The following is a 19,416-nucleotide window of genomic DNA, read 5'->3' as shown; positions in this document are numbered from 1 at the left end:
GCACAAAAAAAAGAATTAAGAACATTTATTTAAAACAATCCAATATTATATCTGAAATCTGGAAGAAAGTGACTTCATTTACTAATTTTATATTTCAGTGTCAATAACGTGGCTTACAAAAATTAAGGCTTACTGCATTAAAAATTTACGTACACTTAATGAGCATGCCTTCATTTTTTCTGATGGGTTTAATGGACATTGTGGGTAGGAACTTTACAGCATTTTACAGTATGTGTTCCAATATTGATTTCCTTGGGTATCTTTGAGTTTAGCTTCCGAGGACTCAAGATAGCTCCTTGATTTCAGAGGTTTTTTTTTGCATGCTCGTTGTTTGATGTTGCAGCCCAATTTCCTTTTTTTAATAAAAATCGATGATGACTGTCTAAACATTTTGGTTCAAAATAATCTGATTAATATTGAACCAAATATGCATACATGTCAAAAGGTTTTACACCAAGGAAAATGCCTTAAAATCAAGGTGATTGCCTAACAATTTTCCTTCCAAGGCTCATTAAGTCTAAAGTGTTTAAGAAGGAACTGCAGATGCTGGAAAATCGAAGGTACACAAAAATGCTGGAGAAACTCAGCGGGTGCAGCAGCATCTATGGAGCGAAGGAAATAGAGAGGGTTTCGGCCCGAAACGTTGCCTATTTCCTTCGCTCCATAGATGCTGCTGCACCCGCTGAGTTTCTCCAGCATTTTTGTGTACCCTCATTAAGTCTAAAGTGATTGTATTGCAGATTCCCAGCTAGCCTTCATTATCGTTCAACATTCATCCCAGTTCAATAATAAGTTGCACCATTTACCGCGGCTGCATTGTTATGAATTTTGTTTACATCTTTAGGCCGCATATATAATTCACTTCCAAGTATTAGACAATAGACAATAGGTGCAGGGGTAGGCCATTCAGCCCTTCGAGCCAGCACCACCATTCTCCCCAGATCCCCTGATTCCACCCTCTGAGGCAGAGAATTCCACAGACTCACAACTCTGTGTGAAAAAGTGTTTCCTCATCTCCGTTCGAAATGGCTTACCCCTTATTCTTAAACTGTGGCCCCTGGTTCTGGTTATTTTTGCCTTGAGTGATCATCCAAACACAAGATCACTTTTACAAAAAAAAAGAGTTACAAAAATAAAAGATAAAATTTTAATGAGCATTGTGTTACACCTTATGATCTAACTGTGGACTGGTCAGTCACAGAATCATACAGCATGGAAACAGGTCCTTCGGCCCAACCTGCCCACACCAACCAACGTATCCCAACTACACTTGTCCCTCCTGCCTGCGAGAGGGACAAGCACCTGCACCTGTCTCATTTTTTCTTAAACATTGCAATAGTCCCAGTCTCAACTACCGCCTCTGGCAGCTCCTTCCATACACCCATCACTCTTTTTGTGTTAAAAGTTACCCCTCGGATTCCTACTCAATCATTTCCCTTCACCTTAAGCTTATGCCCTCTGGTCCTTAACTCCCCCACTCTGGGCAAGGGACTGTAATGATTTTATACACCACTATAAGATCACCCTTCATCCTCCTGCATTCCAAGGAATAGAGTCCCAGCCTACTCAACCTCTCCCTATCAGCTCAGACCCTCCTGGCAACATCTTCGTAAAGCTTTTCTGTACTCTTTCCAGTTTAACAACATCTTTCCTCTAACATGGTGACCAGAACGGAACCTAGTACTCTAAATGCGGCCTAACCGATGCCATAAAACTGCAACTTTTATACTCAATACTCTGACTGATGAAGACCAATGTGCCAAAAGCCTTATCTAGCTGTGACTTCACTTCAGAACTATGTACCTGCACCCCTAGATCCTTCTGCTCTGTAGCACTCTCCGGAGCCCTACCATTCACTGTGTAGGTCCTGCCCATGGTAGACTTCCCAAAATGTAACACGTTACATTTCTCTGTATTAAATAGAATTTTGGTTCATACTACAGGAATAGATCCAGCAGACATTTACAGTTATTAACTAGTCTATTGATAAAAGCATCAATATGTCGTTAGCCCCAGTAAAACAGCCAATAGCCTATTTTACATTAAAATAGAGGATATGGTTCTCATTATAGCATTTTGAAAATTTTCATTAGCATTTTCAGTTACAAAAGCCATTCGTTTCATACATGGGTCGTCTTAACGTGGCATCAGCTACACAAGGAGTCTGTTAATTTAAACAAATACTGCAGTTCAGTTGATGCTATTTATAAGGGTTTAATCAAAATGCAGATGACTGCATCATTAATACAATTAAAATGTTTAATCTTTTAGGCCAACTACTGAGAAGTACATTTGCAATACTCATCAATAGGTATAATTAGCCTGTCACTTTACATGGAAATGATGGAAAAAATGCTCTTATGTTCCAAAATATGTTTAAAATCTCAACTGTTTTAATTTTGAAGACTTCAAAAAATCTTCAGAGCATGACCAAGTTTGTTCAGAATGATCAGAAGTTATGCTCAACGGTTACGAAATACATTTTTGTTATTTAAACAAATAACATTTCTGCATTTGGCAACATTTGCAGTTTTTTGATACCAGTACTCAAGATACTTAGCCTGGATGCAGGTGCATAACAATGATACCAGTAATTTGCCCCAACTTGTATTTATCTAATGGACATGTTTCAACCGCAGCGAGATCAGTTGCTACAGTACATGTTCACACCCATTAAACTTAGTGCAAAGAGCAAGCATAACATTGAAGGGGTGGGGCAGTGGTGGAAGAAAGTCTGTGTGGCAGAAAATTTAATATTTGGGCAGCACAGTGACACAGACACTACCTCCATATGTGTAGGAAGGAACGGCAGGTGCTGGTTTACACTGTACACATAAAATGCTGGACAGGCAGCACCTCTGATTAGAGGGAATGGGTAACATTTTAGGTCAAGACCCTTCTTCAGACAGGTCACGACCCGTAACGTCACCCACTCCTTGGATCCAGAGATGCTGCCTGCCCGCTGAGTTACTCCAGCATTTTGTCTGCTTCCACAGATGCTGCCTGGCCCGCTGAGATCCACCAGCATTTGTGTGTTTTGCTGTAGATTCCCGCACCTGATGCCTCAACTTGGGACTTCTATTTTTCAAAAAAACACAATTACATCCGTATTCATTTATAAAATGTTTGGAGCAAGGACTGTACTAGACAGATAACAGATCTTTTGGCTTCAGAGTAAAGATTGGACAGGTACACAAATAGAAAAGGTTTAGAAGGATATGGGCCGAACCCAGGCAGATGGGGCATCCTGATCAACGTGGGCAAGTTGGGCGGAAAAGCCTGTTTCCACGCTGTATGACTAAGGGAAATGAAAGATGCAGATTTAAAATACAATTAACCAAAAACAAAATCATTTGTGTAAGTGCAAAACAGGACTTATGATATTTTTGGTCAGATGTCATTTTCTACGTGCATATAAAGTGCAGGATTACTCATATTTTTAAGGAATCGATTCTACCACTGCTGATCCAGGCAAGAATATGATTCAGTTCCAGCAGATTTCAAAAGTAAATTCTTCAACTTTGGAAAAAGGTCATGCTATACTAAGTCGATTTCTTGATATTTCTTAATTAGTACAAGTGTCAGAGTTATGGGGAGAATGGGGTCAGGAGGGAGAGATAGATCAACCATGATTGAATGGCCGGAGTGGACTTGATGGGCCGAATGGCCTAATTCTACTCCTATTCCTCATGACCTTATGTTTGTCTGCATGGCAAGAGATGTGGTGCAATTGCTTACAAAGCTGTTTGCCTCTGAATGAGATGAGCTATACAGACTCAAGTTATTTTATTGAACAGGAGACACAGGTTAATGAGCATGTCTTATTTTCTTTACGCATTACTAGTAGGTAAAATACATTCTAAAGCTTCTCAGCTTACAAAAGACAGAACTCTGATTTATGAAATACATTATGCCACTTTGTTAAATGTTACCCAAGCCTTCAATCTTAGAAATGTAGGCCCATTTAGCAACTCATGCATATCACAGATGCAGTTTTGTCCCATTGAATAATATTGATTAGGAAGATCCAGAAATATGGGCAACTCTCAGATTTAAATTAATACTATTTTACAGTGGAGATATCATATTTAAATACTGTCACTTAAAGCACAAGCATTCAAAAAAATCAACAATTATTTTTTCGACATTTTCTGGGACAAAGTCTCATCAGCCTTTTATCAGCGAAAATTATCGAACTAGTGTAAAAAAAAAATCATGCTATTTCAATTATATGACGGGATTATGAATACAGACGAGAGTCCAGAACTCGTGACCGACTCATCTACCGTATTTGATATTCCACTTCTAACCCAAAATTGAAAATGATTAGCAATTACAGAAGAGCATTTGATAGCATCAATATTGAAAAGAACTATCAAAAATCTGAAATGCTTCACAATTTCCAGTCCAAATAATATATAATCACCAAAAAAAACCCTTTGGATATCACTTAAATATAAAACTACATTAGATTGCATAATTCGAGCTTGTAAAGAGAAAGTGTTGGACATTTAAATTTTGCTTTATGCTTTTCATTGCTTTGCAAATATTGCCTGGAATGTCCAAATGTTTGACTATTTCGATTTTGTTGTTGTTATTTATTCCTATTTATGTCTTTACTTGTTCGGAACAAATAAACAAATAAAATAAAATAATAGATGTGGCTGCATATAAAAAGATTCTTGCAAACTAATGCATCAGCTTGTCTCGTCACATTTTGACTGTCCGGCCCCTCCATCCTGCATAGATTTGGGTTGAAAAGTTACTTGCGTATTTCAACATATTTTCTGAAGGATGGGCAAAATGTTTAGCTTCCAAAGCTAAAATTATCCGCATCGTAACTCTGCACACTAAATTGAACTCAAAACTTCATTGGCAGCATTTTTTGTAATAAAACCGACAGTTGCAATTATTTTTGTCGCCAAAATCAAGGCAAATCTTTTAGGTTAGGAGCATTTAGACCCATTTAGATTCGCAAGTGGTGAAGAGAAGCTACAAATTATAGATTGTATCAAACGCTCGGCCTTATTTCCATCATTAATACTTGATAAGGATTGACCTACATGGTTTTAATATTTTTTCCAGGGCTCTGTTATATACTCAACACCGATGGCCAAAGCAGTGTGGGGTGGGGGGGGGGGCACTCTAGTTTAGAATCCTCTGCCCAGGGGATAAGTCTGTTTGTTCTGGTGACGGCACTGTGCATTTGGCAGCCAGCCAACAGTCTTTTTCTTTTTGTTTTCACTTTTAATTTCATGTTTTTGTGTACGTTGTGTGTTAACTGTCGGCAGACCAATTTCCCTCCAGGGATGCATCGCATCGTAAATGATATAGGATAATAGACATGGTGCAGCAAAAAGGTGGGTCTGAAGAAGGGTCTCGACCCGAAACGTCGCCTATTGCTTTTCTCCAGAGATGCTGTCTGACCGGCTGAGTTACTCCAGCTTTTAGTATCTATCTTGGGTCATAAGCTATCTCTCCAATCCCCTTTCTCCTACTTTTAAGTCTCTACTACATACCACATAGTTCACGTGCATCTCATCTACTGTTCCCCCAATGTGTCAAAAGGGAAAAACCCTAAGGGAGATTTAAGGGGCAAGCTTTTCCACACAGAAGGTAGTGGTTGTCTGGAATGGGCTGTCAGAGCAGGAGGTAAAGGCAGAAACATTCAGTGTTCAAAGAGGGGTGGGAGATTGCAACCTTCACGTGGTCCGCCCTGTTTCGACGAATGCAATCAACCTGGTGTGCACAATCAAGTAAGATCAAATAGAACAAGTTGTCCTACAACTTTAGGCTGTGCACGCCATACGCAAGAAGAAGTGTTCAAAGAGCATTTGTGCAAATACTTCAATAGGAAAGGAGAAATGAAGCATGGGGCTAATGTAGGCTAAGGGGATTAGTGTAACGAGGTTGGCTGTCATGTTTGGCCGGGGACTGTTGGGCTTTGGGATAATAGATAGATGTGATCCCCATATTGTAGTCCAGTAAGAATGCAAGAGGCTTCATCAGCAAAATTCATGTACATAAATTAATGGGTCACAGGCAACTCAATTGTCTCTATCCAAAGTGGAAAGAATCCCTGCAATGCGAGTACACTTACAACAGCCTAACATTTTAGTTTCTCTTGCACCACAACTATGTGTTGGGACTCTCAAGCCTAACAAATTTGGTACATATGGAAACAGGTGGAAAATCTTTGTGGGTGCGGTAGCATCTATGGAGCGAAGGAAATAGGCAACGTTTCGGCCCGAAACGTTGCCTATTTCCTTCGCTCCATAGATGCTGCCGCACCCGCTGAGTTTCTCCAGCATTTTTGTCTACCTTCGATTTTCCAGCATTTGCAGTTCCTTCTTAAACAAAAATCTTTGTGGACTCATTTTGGACGGTGGGAAGGGCATGGGAAAGAGGGATGTTTGTGCATGGGAAAGTGGGATGCTTGGACATGTACCTTGCTTTGGGGCAATTCAACATTCAAAACCTTAACCTGAATTTGTGTTGACAGGCCAATTTTATGTCTGATATTTAAAAGTAAGCCAAGATAAAAGAGGATTATTTTTCTTTTTTTTTAATCCCTGATCTGCAGTTTACACGGTAAAACAGAAGTTAGGAAAACTATTAAGATAGCAAAAATCTGATGTAAAAAAAGGTCAGACAGTATCTGTAGAGTCTTGGCATTCCAGGCTCTAGACAACAGCATTGTGTGTTTTAATTTGGCCATCGTGATCCTCTGTAGTAGAGCAACACTCTTCAAACTCAAATGTGACTTGGCTGGGAAACCAGTTTCCTTGAATAAGGCGAAAACATCTCAACAATTAGGATTTTCACAACACTTTAATATGATCAAATTGTTGCAGATTATTGACAGCTAACCTGAAAATATTGGCCCAGTAAGAAACTTTTCTCTCTACGCCTGCTTGTCCAGATAAGTTACCTCTTCTGATACCAACCAAATCATGCCAGTTTTGATAGGGCTTGCGGTACTAAAATCTCCGGGTTCATAACTTCCTCCAGAATCTCAAGCATGAAGAGACCCAAGCCTATATTTCTGTGGAGCACTCATGAACAGTTTAGTTTAGAGATCTTTAGTGCAGAAACAGGTCATTCGGTCCACTAGGTCTGCACCGACCAACGATCCCTGCACATTAAGACTATCGAACACACACTGGGGCCAATTTTACATTTACACCAAGCCAATTAACCCACAAACCTGTGCATCCTTGGATTGTGGGAGGAACCCGAAGATCTCGGAGAAAACCCATGCAGGTCACGGGGAGAACCTACAAACTCCATATAGACTAGCATCCGTAGTCAGGATCGAAACCGGGTCTCTGGCGCGGTAAGGCAGCAGCTCTACTGCTGCGCCACCGTGCCGCCACTGTGTATGTTGAAGGTGCAACGACTCCTGCAGCTTGACCCGCTTTTCTCTTTTCCTCACTGACACTAAAGACTTCTCGGGGAATGCCTGCAAAAATCCACTGCCCAAAGCAGATGGTTTGTGTAGAAATCAGGTCATTCAACAGCTACATCGCCCACTGTAGACTTCCAGGTCCTGAAATCACCATCAAAGCAGGCAGAACATGCACCAATCAAACTGGCAAACCTGGAAGGCATGGAAGTTCCTCTTAATAATCAAACTGTAAGCAGTTTTGTGCCCCATATCTGGGGAAGGATGTGCTGGCGTTGGAGAGGGTCCAGAGGAGGTTTACGAGAATGATCTCAGGAACGAGTGGGTGAACATTTGCTGGAACTTTGACGGAACTTGGCCTGGAGTTTAGAAGGATGAGGGGGGGGAATCTCAATGAAACTTACCGAATAGTGAAAGGCCTGGATAGAGTGGATGTGGAGACAATATTTCCACCAGTGGTGGAGCCTAGCACCAGATGCCAGAGCCTTAGATGTACCTTTAGAATGGAGATGGAGGGAAATTTCTTTAGTCAGAGGGCGGTGAATCTGTAGAATCACTGCCACAGAAGGCTATGGCGGCCAAGTCAATGAACACTTTTTAAGGCTAAGATGTACAGATTCTTCATTAGTACAGGTGTTAGGGGTTATGGGGAGAAGGCAGGAGAATGGGATTAAGAGGGAAAGGTGGGTCAGCCATGATTGAATGGCGGAAGAGACTCAATGGGCTGAATGGCCTAATTCTGTTTCTATAACTTATGAATTTATGAACTGCACACTCATCTAAGGGTGTCCACCCATGCATGGGTAAGAGTGGGTGGTAGCTGGAAGGTCGAGCCCTAATGTCAAATTATCATTACATAATGATGTATATCTTTCTGGTCTTCATATTTACATTCACTGTTTGTCAATGATAGCCTTCTCTAATAGACAATAGGTGCAGGAGTAGGCCATTCGGCCCTATGGCACCAAGCCCATTTTGGCCGGTAAACATGTGCAATTTTTGACTTTAGGGCACATTCTGTCCAAAACAATGCCCATTTTCCAGCCTCCAATTTCACCATTGATCGTAATAGAATGCATGGAGTTACATAATCCAACTAATTCCATTTTGAGTTCTTGGTCTTCAAACACCATTCTTTCTTCAAAGTGAAAACCAAGATTGTCACTGTTGGTTTCCCTGCATAATATTAATGAGCTCTGAAGAACTTTGGGATAAAATGAAAAAGCAGTAGAAATTGACTACAGTTCTTAATATAAATTAAACTTTAAACAATATTATGAGCAAAGCTAATAAATTGTGGGGAGATAATGGATTTAAATACAAAGGTGTGAGTGTAAGTTGTGATGCAACAGACAAAGCTTATAAGCTTCCATCTAGGGGAATCCGATTTGAGAAACTGAATTAAGCCCAAGTTCTAAGAAGCGATATTTTATAAATTCACCTGGGGCGGGATATTTCTCGGCGATTTCACCGAGGGATTAATTGATTTAAAAAGATTAATGATAAACTATTCCCTTTGCAATGCAGAGTCATAAAAATGGGATAGAAAATTAACATTTCTATGTCAGAAAATGTACTTCTAAGTCAGGAAGCATCTTTCATACAAGGGTTTGAAAGAGCAGTTGTGGCTTAAGAAACTAAATAATGATGCCTGACCATAATCTACTGTAGAATGTATAAATAAAGTGGGTAAAAGGATTTGAGATACATAATATAATTGAGTGCTCGAATGCACATCAATTGCTGAATGACCATTTATGCTTTTGTATAGCAGATGCATGCCAAACATGAACATATATCTCAGGGTAAGTTGCAGCAGAAATGTTGTTGCAGTAAGGGCACCTATTCCTTCAACAATATTCTACTTGCTTCCCAAGGTCTTCAGGTACGTTTCATTCACAGGATGATGGTGATAAAGCAGAAGTGTTGGGCCACTTTGAGGACGATGATAACAGGAAAAAATCCCATCACAATTTATCTCAATCTTGCTCCCACCCAATTTCCACCGACGACGTTTCAATAAAGGATGCGTGGACGCCGATTAGCAGCATGAAATGGAACCAATTCTTCTCACTTGGGTGCTAATTCACACTAATCGCCAATGCGATTTTAGTACAGAGCAGATACCTCAACATAGACCAGAGGTCGACATTCACACTTAATGGTCTGTGTGGCTTCAGGGAATCATCACCAGCCAGTATGAAGACTGAACTAAAAGAATCAAGTTTACTGTAAACAATGCCACAAAGTGGATGGATGATAAGTCAGTCCGAAGAAGGGTCTCGACCCGATCCTTCTATCCAGAAATGCTGCATGTTCCGCCGAGGTACTCCAGCATTTTGTGTCCATCTTGGATGATAATTTCCACTGGTGGCTACCCTTATCGCACCCCTCTGCCCGACACAATGATTTTTTTTTTGGAAAATAAAATGACTCTTACATTATTAATGCTGCTGCAAAGCCAAACCATACAATTTATTTTAGTTGGAGGAACGGAAAACTGTATTTGTACGATTTCTCCCTGTTATACAGTGTACCGGTGCATGTATTATTGAACTTTTCATTACAGCCAAGAACTTGTACTCTCCACAGCCTGCCCCACATCTACCACAGCAGTACAGAATTATTTGGTTACGACAGCATTATACCTTGAAATCTGAAAATGTTACCACCTGGGTTAGCAGATTACACCACAAAGAATGTCTGCTCAAGCCCGATTTCTAAATTACCTCTTCGTACTCTTCTGAAGAGCTGAGTTGGCAGCAAAGACAAACTTTGTTCTTTTAAACACAAATTTGCAGAAGGCAATATTTCAGCTGATGATTACTTGTCGCCAAAAGCAGGTATTTTACAGCAGACAACATTCGCTCGAATCACGGCAGCATGTTCGTCTAATGATTTACTATCTACAAAGCCCACAGACATTAAACCTATGAAGGTTACAGATTACATAAAGAAATTTTGATCTTAGATTGAAATGCAAAAAGGTTATATTTCATTTTGCCATAAGCCTGATCTATAATAAATCAAAATAATCAATTTTAGAAGTAATCCCTGCCAAATGGTACAGATTTGCCAGAACTGGAATTCTTGTTTAAAAAAAAAAAAAACAGCAGTCACAGCACATCACAGAAATTCAATACTGAATCTGTATTAAGCTTATATCCTGCTTATTTGGACACAAATCATACCACTGGTAAACATTCAATTCAGTGATGGTGCAGGATGTGTCAAACAATAGCATTAAAACTTTTCCCATCATTTTGTTTCAAAATGTAGTGCTAATTCTGTATATGCTTGGCAAAACCCAACAAGACAATAAGGCATTAACATTGAAGCATAAACACAGTCTGGAAAACAAGACACATCATGCTTGTAATTACTGCAAAATCTGTAATGAAATCAATGGAAAGGTCTCTTCTTTTTACAACTTGGGTGGAAAGAAGCTATCAAGCTCCTTGCCCGCTCGAACATTCAAATCGTGGATTGTTATCGCCGAATGGATGTGGCAGATACTTAGCAACAAAATGAGGATTTTGCATGAGGTTCCAGTCAACACTGACAAAATGTAGTAAATTAGTGTTGTGGACAAACAACACTGGCTGCCCTCCAGACAAACATTTACAACACAGTTAGCGGTGAAGCCGATATAATCTCAGTGCAAGTACGTCAAATCCAAAAGATGCCAGTTAAGCCTTTGGCTTTAGTAAGCTGCTTTTTATGTCATCAATCCACTCCGGATCAGCTGCTTCACAGCACGCACGTTCTATGGCTGAGGAGCAGGAGGAGGAGGAGGATACGTTGAAGGCTGGGAGTGGGCTGGCTGGCATGGTGGAGGTGGTGGTGGTGGCAGCTGAACCACTGTCTGTGTGTTTGGGGAGGGTGGAGGTGTTGGACGTTTAAATTTGTCAGGGCTGTTGCTCCTTCTTGGGGAAGGCCTCTGAAAAATAAAAATGCACAGAAGGTTCAGGCCATGTTTTTTTTTGGGAACAGTTGAAAATGACTGAAACTCGTGAACTAGCAGCAGTCCTGAACTACTATCGATCTCATCAGCGACCCTCAGACTTTCTTTGATTGGACAACTCGACTCCCTGGTTAACTCAAACCTTCCCACCCAAACCACCACCTCCCCAGGTACCTTCCTCTGCAACTGCAGGAGATGCAACACCTGTTGCTATACCTCCTCCCTCGACTCTGTCCAGGGACCCCGACAGTCCTTTCAGGTTCAGCACTTGCACCTTCTCCAACCTCATCTACTGTATCCATTGTTCTAGATGTGGACTCTTAAACATCGGCGAGACCAAACGCAGAATGGGCAATAGTTTCTGGTTAGGGAATTGGCTACATGAAGTGAGAGAAATCAATATTCATACCACTGGGCTGCAAGCTGCCCAAGCAAAATATGGGATACCGTTCCTCCAATCCACAGGAACTGATCCTGAATCAATAGAATATTGGAAAATGATCACCAATGCTTTTCACGATTTCTAGAGCCACTTCCCCAAGTACCCTGGGATGCAGACCATCAGGCCCTGGGGATTTATCAGCCTTCAGTCCCATCAGTCTAACCAACACCATTTCCTGCCTAATGTGGATTTCCTTCAGTTCCTCCGTCACCCCAGATCCTCTGGCCACTAGCATATCAGGAAGATTGTTTGTGTCCTCCTTAGTAAAGACGGATCCAAAGTACCTGTTCAACTCATCTGCCATTTCCTTGTTCCCCATAATTAATTCACTCTTTTCAGTCTTCAAGGGTCCAACTTTGGTCTTAACTAATTTCTTCCTCTTCACATTCCTAAAAAAGCTTTTACTATCCTGCTTTATATTCTTGGCTAGCTTACCTTCGTACCTCATCTTTTTCCCCATATTGCCTTTTTAGTTATCTTCTGTTGCTCTTTAAACATTACCCAATCCTCTTGTTTCCCGCTCATCTTTGCTAAGTTGTACTTCTTCTCCTTTTGCACCAGAGAAAACGAAGAAAGTTTGATCAACTCCTTTCCGTTAATTTTCTCTAATCCTGTGTTCTCTTCTGATTGATTTGGTGATTAATGTAACTATGTGTATGCATCTCTTTAATCTTCAATTTATAGAATGGAGCTGGGATGGAAGATTGCAACCTTCATGTGGTCCGCCCTGTTTCGAATAATGCAATCAACTCGACGTGCACAAACAGAAGATCAAATAGAACAAGTTGTCCTACAACTTTAGGTTGTGCACGCCACACGAAAGAAGAAGAAGAATGGAACTTTGAATTCACCCTAATTTGCCCATGCTGTACATTATTCTGAAGCATAAACATTTTCCAAGAGTTGAAATTCAGACACATAAGCAAGTAAGACTTTAAATGATTGTTAACCCTGACTCTTAATTTTACATAACCCTCTCCCATTCTCAATGTAATTTTTCATCATGCCTTCGAACCACAAAACTTCAATAAAGTAAATACATATTGATATTCATTTTTTTAAATCTTACCGCAATGCCATGAGAAGTTCCCATATGCTGTACATGAAGACCAGGCGAGGTGTAGTAGGACATTCCAGCACGTGTCAAGGTAGTGGGCGGTGTAAAACCAACACTGTGGCTTGCATAAGACAGACCTATAAAATACGTACAATAGGTCTTTATCTTTTTTTCAGTTTAAAAATCAAAACGTTGTTTACAGCACAAACTGGCTTCAACTGAACGGGTTTTTTTTTGAAGATATTAGATTCCCCAGAATGCCTTGACAAATTGCCGCTGCACAAACAGCTAAATGCTGTTATTAACATTTTTAATTCAGCAACTTTGGGTTTCAGAGAAAGTTGCCCGATTTAAAATACTGGAGAGTAATATTTAAAATCCCTCATGGATACAGCCAAATAGTTATGCAGCTGTCGCACAGATTTGTGGCATATATATTCCCAACTGCACTGTGTATTCAAGTGTGTCATTCTCTAAAATCCTGCTAAGTAAACATCCTTTAGTTAAGAAAGTGGCTGTAAAGATTAATGCCTATAGCTATGTTCACCCAATAACGTTCCTCATTTCCCAAAGTAGTTATCATATGCAGGTCCACCACAAATTTCCTGGCACCCTTGGTTCCAGAGCCTTTCTGGATTATCTGTTTCGCTGGACCAGAGGTCATGGCCTCTGATAGGACTCAGACGGTACCAGAACAGCCCATCTAGGCTGCCGAGGGTTGAGATAACCTAATTGTTCTACCCACTTGGCCACTGAGGCAAGTTTCTCTGAAAATTCACACTTTGGTCATTTTCTAATTATTTATCTGAAGATATTACTGAAAGGGACGATGACACTGTGGTTTAGATGTATGAATGACAATAAAAGTACAATACACACCAGGAGATATAGGCCTGCTGGAACTTGGAGATGGTGTGTAGGGGATAGGGCTGGATACAGTGCGAGGTCGGAGTCCTTGAGCAGACATCTCATTGAAGTATCTGGAAACGTAGTATTGACTTAGTGCAAGACAACAATGACACCCAAATTACAAATCGCCAAATGTCAGACATAAGAATTAATCAGAATGTTGTATTTACACTCAGATTCATTTCAACAAAATTAATCTGTTCAATTTATGTTGTGGGTTTTCAGACATAAAAATAAGAGCGCTAATGCTCATCAACTAAATAATAAGCAAAGAAAATGAAGTCGGCAAATTTTAAGCAAAGGCTGCCAAGTGATTAGAAAAACACATCATAAGTATCAGGCAGAGACCATCTATAAGAAGACAATCTTTTTAACCTGCCCTGGGCAGTCAATAGCATTATCCTCACAAGCATTGTTCCTTGAGGTGGAAGATTAGGGGATGCAGACAATGCCAAAACTCAACTGGACAAAATGTGTAGGAAGGAACTGCACATGCTGGTTTGTACTAAATATAGACTCAAAGTGTTGGAGCAACTCAGCTGGTCAGGCCGCATCTCTGGACAAAAAGGATGGGTGACGTTTCCTCGGAACCTCAGTCTGGAGAAGGGTTCCGATCCGAAACATCATCCATCCTTTTTCTCAAGAATCTGAAGAAGGGTTCTGATCCAAAACTTCGCCCATCCTTTTTCTCCAGAGATGCTGCCTGACCCACTGAGTTACTCCAGCACTTTGTGTCTCTCAACTGGATGAGCCACAAAGGTTATAACAGCAGCAAGTGGTCCACTTAAGGCCAAGAGGTTATAGTATTGCACTTAAGGAAAAAAATTAAAGATGTAATAAATAAGAGCATTAAGCATCTGGGGGTTGGGGGAATCCCACAATTAAAAAAGGAGAATTAAGATACTGATAAAGAAAAGGCAAAGGTTTCCCTTTCCCTTGACTCTCAGTCTGAAGAAGGGTCTCGACCTGAAACATCACCTATTCCTTTACTCCAGAGATGCTGCCTGACCTGCTGAGTTACTCCAGCTTTTTGTGTCTATCTTTAGAATACACGAGTAATTGTAAACAAAACAAACATTTGTTGGCAATCTGTGATGTGCCAGAAGAATTGCTCTGGCCCCAAGTCATGGGAATGAATAAAGAGGTGGTGTTGGATGGAAAAAAACATTGATGAGGAAATGTGGAGGCACATTCACCCTCGTATAGCATGTTAGCCAATTAGAAGTTTCAGTGTGGGGACAGGCAGAGGAAAAAATATCTTTAGAGACAACTTGAACTGCGCAAACCTTTCATCGTCCATTTCTAAACTGGACTCGCTTTCAGACAGCTGTCTGCAGAGGGCTTCTCTCCTTTCCATCTCCCGTTGCAGTTTACGCTGGAGCCTCAGATTCTCTTCCCTCATGTGACGTTCTTCTTCTAAATACTGTGCCATTTTCTCTGTATCTGTAAATTTAGAAATGAGTAAATGCATCAATGAAAGAGCCTTCATGATTTTTATAACTGGAACCAAAGTAGGCAGATATTAATCCAAAATAGCAGGTTTGTAGGTTTAGTTGGCATCTGAAAATTGTCCGTGGTGTGTAAGATAGAACATAGTGTAGGGGTGAGTGGTGGTTGGCGTGGACTCGGTGGGTCAAAGGGCTGTTTCCACATTGTATCTCTAAACTAAACTAAAGTAGAAAAACGGAGATGGTCCATTTCATGCCAGTAGCGCGCGATGAATATTTGAGTGTGTAGTCAATGACCAAATTGATTTTATAGAATCACTTGAGTGCAGAGAAAATGATTGGGTTAAAAAATAATTCACACCCTTGCGACGTGATGATAGAACTTACGTTGTAACTGGGCTGCTCGGAGTTGCTTTTTTAGCCTCTCCACCTCATTCTTCAAAAATCTGATATGTCGCATCATGTTTTCTGGAGAGTCTATTTCCATGGAAATATCCCTCGGTGATGGCGGGGCTGACACAGGCTGGTCGAGCTTCTCCTGCAGAATTCTAGATTAACAAATACTTAAGTAAGCCACAAAAACACGTATACTTTGTTAAAAAACCAAATGCACAAAATAAGCCTTAATCATCAAAAACAGAGAAAAACAGGCAAAGTCAAGCAATAATCTGATTCAGACAAATTACAACAGAAATACTTTAGTGATATTGACACCCGCTTGTATTGTAGTACTCTGAAGGGAAGAAAGATCACGTGATGAGTAGAATTAGGCCATTCAGCCCATCTACTCCGCCATTCAATCATGGCTGATTTCTCTCTCCCTCCTAATCTCATTCTCCTGCCTTCTCCCCATAACCTTACTAACCTTACTAACCCAAATAAAACTTTCTTTTAGGATGTGCGCTTAAATGAAGAATGACCTCTGTATAAATAATGGCCTAAGTTGGTCCCAAGAGAAAAGTACAGAGAAATCACATGGCACATATACAATAATGACGTCATCGACTAGCAATGCCGACACTAGTGAAAATCTAATTCATGAAGTTTGTAAAACCGTCACCAAATGGCTGATTTTAGTGACTATGTTACACTAGCTATACTCCCATTGCCAAAATAATATTATTCCAAGTTTGAATAGGTTGCATTGAACTGTGTAAGATGTATATTTTACTGAAAGACTGAGCTGAAGTAATCCACTTTTCTTTCATCTTAGCAAACTGTGGAGCAATAATTTAACGTTATTTATGTGGGGAAGAAACACAAGCACATTTTTTTCACACATTCTAGAAACAGACTAGTTAGTTTGACAGGTTAAATAAATTCAACAAAAGATTTCCCAACAGAGGATCCTGTGCCTAATTCGTCTTCTTGCTCATGACCTTTGAAATACTTGTGCATGTGGTGATTCATGAACCTACCGCTTCTCAGCTTCCAGTTTGTCCATTCGTTTCCATAGTCTATTTACTAATGCTTCTTGTTCTTGTTCCAGGGTATTTTCAAGGTCAATTTTCTCATGTCGTAGCTGCAAAGGAGACAAAGTACTTATTTTGCCCAAATGAAATGCAAACCTATTTGCTGAATAAGCAAGCACCTTCGAACAAAGGAATGCAGAGGTAGTGAACATCCTTCATACTGGATTGTTTCTTGGGCCTCAATACGACTTGTGTGGAATTTAGAGACCGGATTTACAATTCTATTTCTATTTCAATGGAATAAAAATAAAAATTTTCACAAACAACCATCCCCAAAAGATACAAATTTAAACACAGAGAGCAGAGCAAACGTGATAAGAAGCTGCTGATGTTCCCACCTGCCCCCCATTCGCCCGTACACCTATACAATATATGCATGAATTCACAACTCCAAAATTGATGGCATTTGTTGGCAACTCTTGCCACTTTTGGTCCAACCCGTTATAATCATGCCACCTGCAGATGATCTCTCATTAGACATCTGCACACTACAATCATCATCCCTAATTCTCCAAACCTGAAAACTATGGATGTGGCCAAAGATGACTTCAACTGCAAGTAGAAACAAAGAATTACAAATGCTGGTTGATACCAAAGATAGCCAACAAAGTGCGAGAGTTACCTATTTCGGGTTGTGACACTTCTTCAGACTGAAGAAGGATCCCGACCCAAAACATCACGCATTAATTTTCTCCAGAGATGCTGTCCGGCCCGCTCAATTACTCTGACACTTTGTGTCTATCTTCAACTGCAAGTCTTGGGAAAAATGGTGGCTCACATTCCAGAGGGAGACAAACTGATTTTCCCAAATGACCCAAAGTGAGGTTCATAAAATAGCAATCCTTGACAAAGGCATTGGAGCATAGTATTGGTATAGTATTGTCAGAGGCACTGAGATAGTGAAAAACATTTATTTGTGTGCTATCCAGGCAAATCATACTGACTACATTGGGTAGTGCAAAAGAGAAAATAAATCGAAAGTGCAGATAAAATAAGGGCCACAACGAGGTTGATTTGAAGACTGGGAATTTATCCTTAACATATGAGGTCTATTCTTCAATCAGAGGGTATGTACTTTCGCACTTTTCTATCTTTGCCCAACGGGAGAGGGGAGAAGAGAGAATGACTAGGTTTCAAGTGGCCCTTGATTACATTGGCTTTTTTCATGAGTGTGCAGTGCACATAGGTCAATGGGGGCGAGGTTGGTTGGCGTGATTGTCAACTCTGTGACATCTTGCAGTCTTGGATAAAGCAATTGCCATACTAAGCTGTGATCATGAATAGGATGCTTTCTGTGATGTATCTACAAAAATGGATAATTAGCCTTCTGAGTAAGCAGACGCGCTGGTGCGCTTTCTTGGCCACAGTGTCAATGGTGATTAGACCAGGACAAATTGTTGGTAATATTTATACCAAAGGGCTTGGAGCACTTGATCATCTCCACTTCTGCACCATTGATACAGGCTGGGCCATGTACTCCACCCTACATTTTGAAGTTGATAACCATCTCATTGTTTTGCTGACATTCAAATAGCACCATGCTACTAAACTCCCCATCTTCTGTTTATCATTGTTTGAGATACGGCACACGACAGTGATAACATCTGCAAGCTTGTAAATGGAGTTAGAGCAGTACTTGGCCATACAGTTGAGTGTAGAGCAAGTGTAGAGAGAGTGCAGCCAGCAGCTGAGAATACAGCCTTGCAGAGTACTGGTGCTGAGAATTGTAGTGGGAGATGTTTTATCGCTTATCCATGTTGATTGCAGGCTGTGAGACAAGAAGTCAAGGATCCTGCTGCAAAGAGGAAAGGGGGAGGGGGGGGTGGCATCCAGGGTATTATAATTACCAACATTCGTATTCTTCACCAGCAACAGCCCAAGTCCAAACAGTGGCAAATGTTAGATGAAATCTTTGACTGAGCGACAAACTACAGAATGTTTTGATCATGGCAGGTATTGATTACTGTTGGACTGACCACCCCCAATTAGCTATGATATATTCATCTTCCTGGCTCCAAAATATCACCAGCATTAGAAATTTTCTGCTCGAAAAATATCGATTTCTCAAGCATCAGAGACAGCCTGACAAATCTTAAACAACAGGGCTGGGGTGTCTGTAATATTTGAATTGCTGAACATAATTAGCACCTATGAAGAAACTTATTTTTTCTGCCATAAAACGGCATGTTAGAATTGACGAGAATAAACCAGATATCCAGGAGCTAATTAACTGCAAACCGAAGATATACTCAGACTGAAAACTCCACTATGTTTGCTGGGAGCAGAAAGAACAAAGGTTCAACAAACAACCCATGGCCCAAAAGGCAGTTAGCAGGCAAGTAAACCACAATAAATAACCACAATTATGGGGACCATCTGTCTAACAGTTTCTTAAATGTTGCGATAGTATTCAAGAAAGAGTTAAATATTGCTCTTTGGGCTAACGGAATCAAGGGATATGGGGAGAACGCAGGAACAGGGTGCTGATTCTGAATGATCAGCCATGTTCATATTGAATGGCGGTGCTGGCTTGAAGTGCCGAATGGCCTACTCCTATGTTTCTATCAATGTGCAAGTAGCATGACCATCAATGATTCAAACGTTCAAGAGTCTATCTGCTGGAAGACAAGAATGAAGTGAACTTGAAGGATAAAGTCACGTTGTACCCGCCAGAGGGGATTCCATGAAGAAGTTATCAGCTTTGGTTTTATGCTTTAAT

At 40.5% G+C, this 19,416-nt stretch overlaps 1 protein-coding gene across 1 annotated transcript in view; it reads right to left on the bottom strand.

Annotated features, from left to right (window-relative positions):
* Positions 1-9,849: 9,849 nt before the first annotated feature.
* The window catches only part of ccdc6 (coiled-coil domain containing 6), a 50,813-nt gene continuing 41,246 nt past the window's right edge, over positions 9,850-19,416 (bottom strand). Inside the window, exons 4-9 of the mRNA XM_033034339.1 lie at positions 16,644-16,747; positions 15,613-15,773; positions 15,064-15,220; positions 13,748-13,848; positions 12,881-13,005; positions 9,850-11,345 (exon numbers count right to left, since the gene is read on the bottom strand). Of these exons, the coding sequence (XP_032890230.1) occupies positions 11,172-11,345; positions 12,881-13,005; positions 13,748-13,848; positions 15,064-15,220; positions 15,613-15,773; positions 16,644-16,747 (822 nt within the window). The 3' untranslated portion in view covers positions 9,850-11,171. The remainder of the gene's footprint in view (positions 11,346-12,880; positions 13,006-13,747; positions 13,849-15,063; positions 15,221-15,612; positions 15,774-16,643; positions 16,748-19,416) is intronic.

Source organism: Amblyraja radiata, chromosome 15 (genome assembly GCF_010909765.2).
Source record: "Amblyraja radiata isolate CabotCenter1 chromosome 15, sAmbRad1.1.pri, whole genome shotgun sequence".
NCBI lineage: Eukaryota > Metazoa > Chordata > Chondrichthyes > Rajiformes > Rajidae > Amblyraja > Amblyraja radiata.
This window is presented reverse-complemented; position numbering and strand designations above follow the sequence as displayed.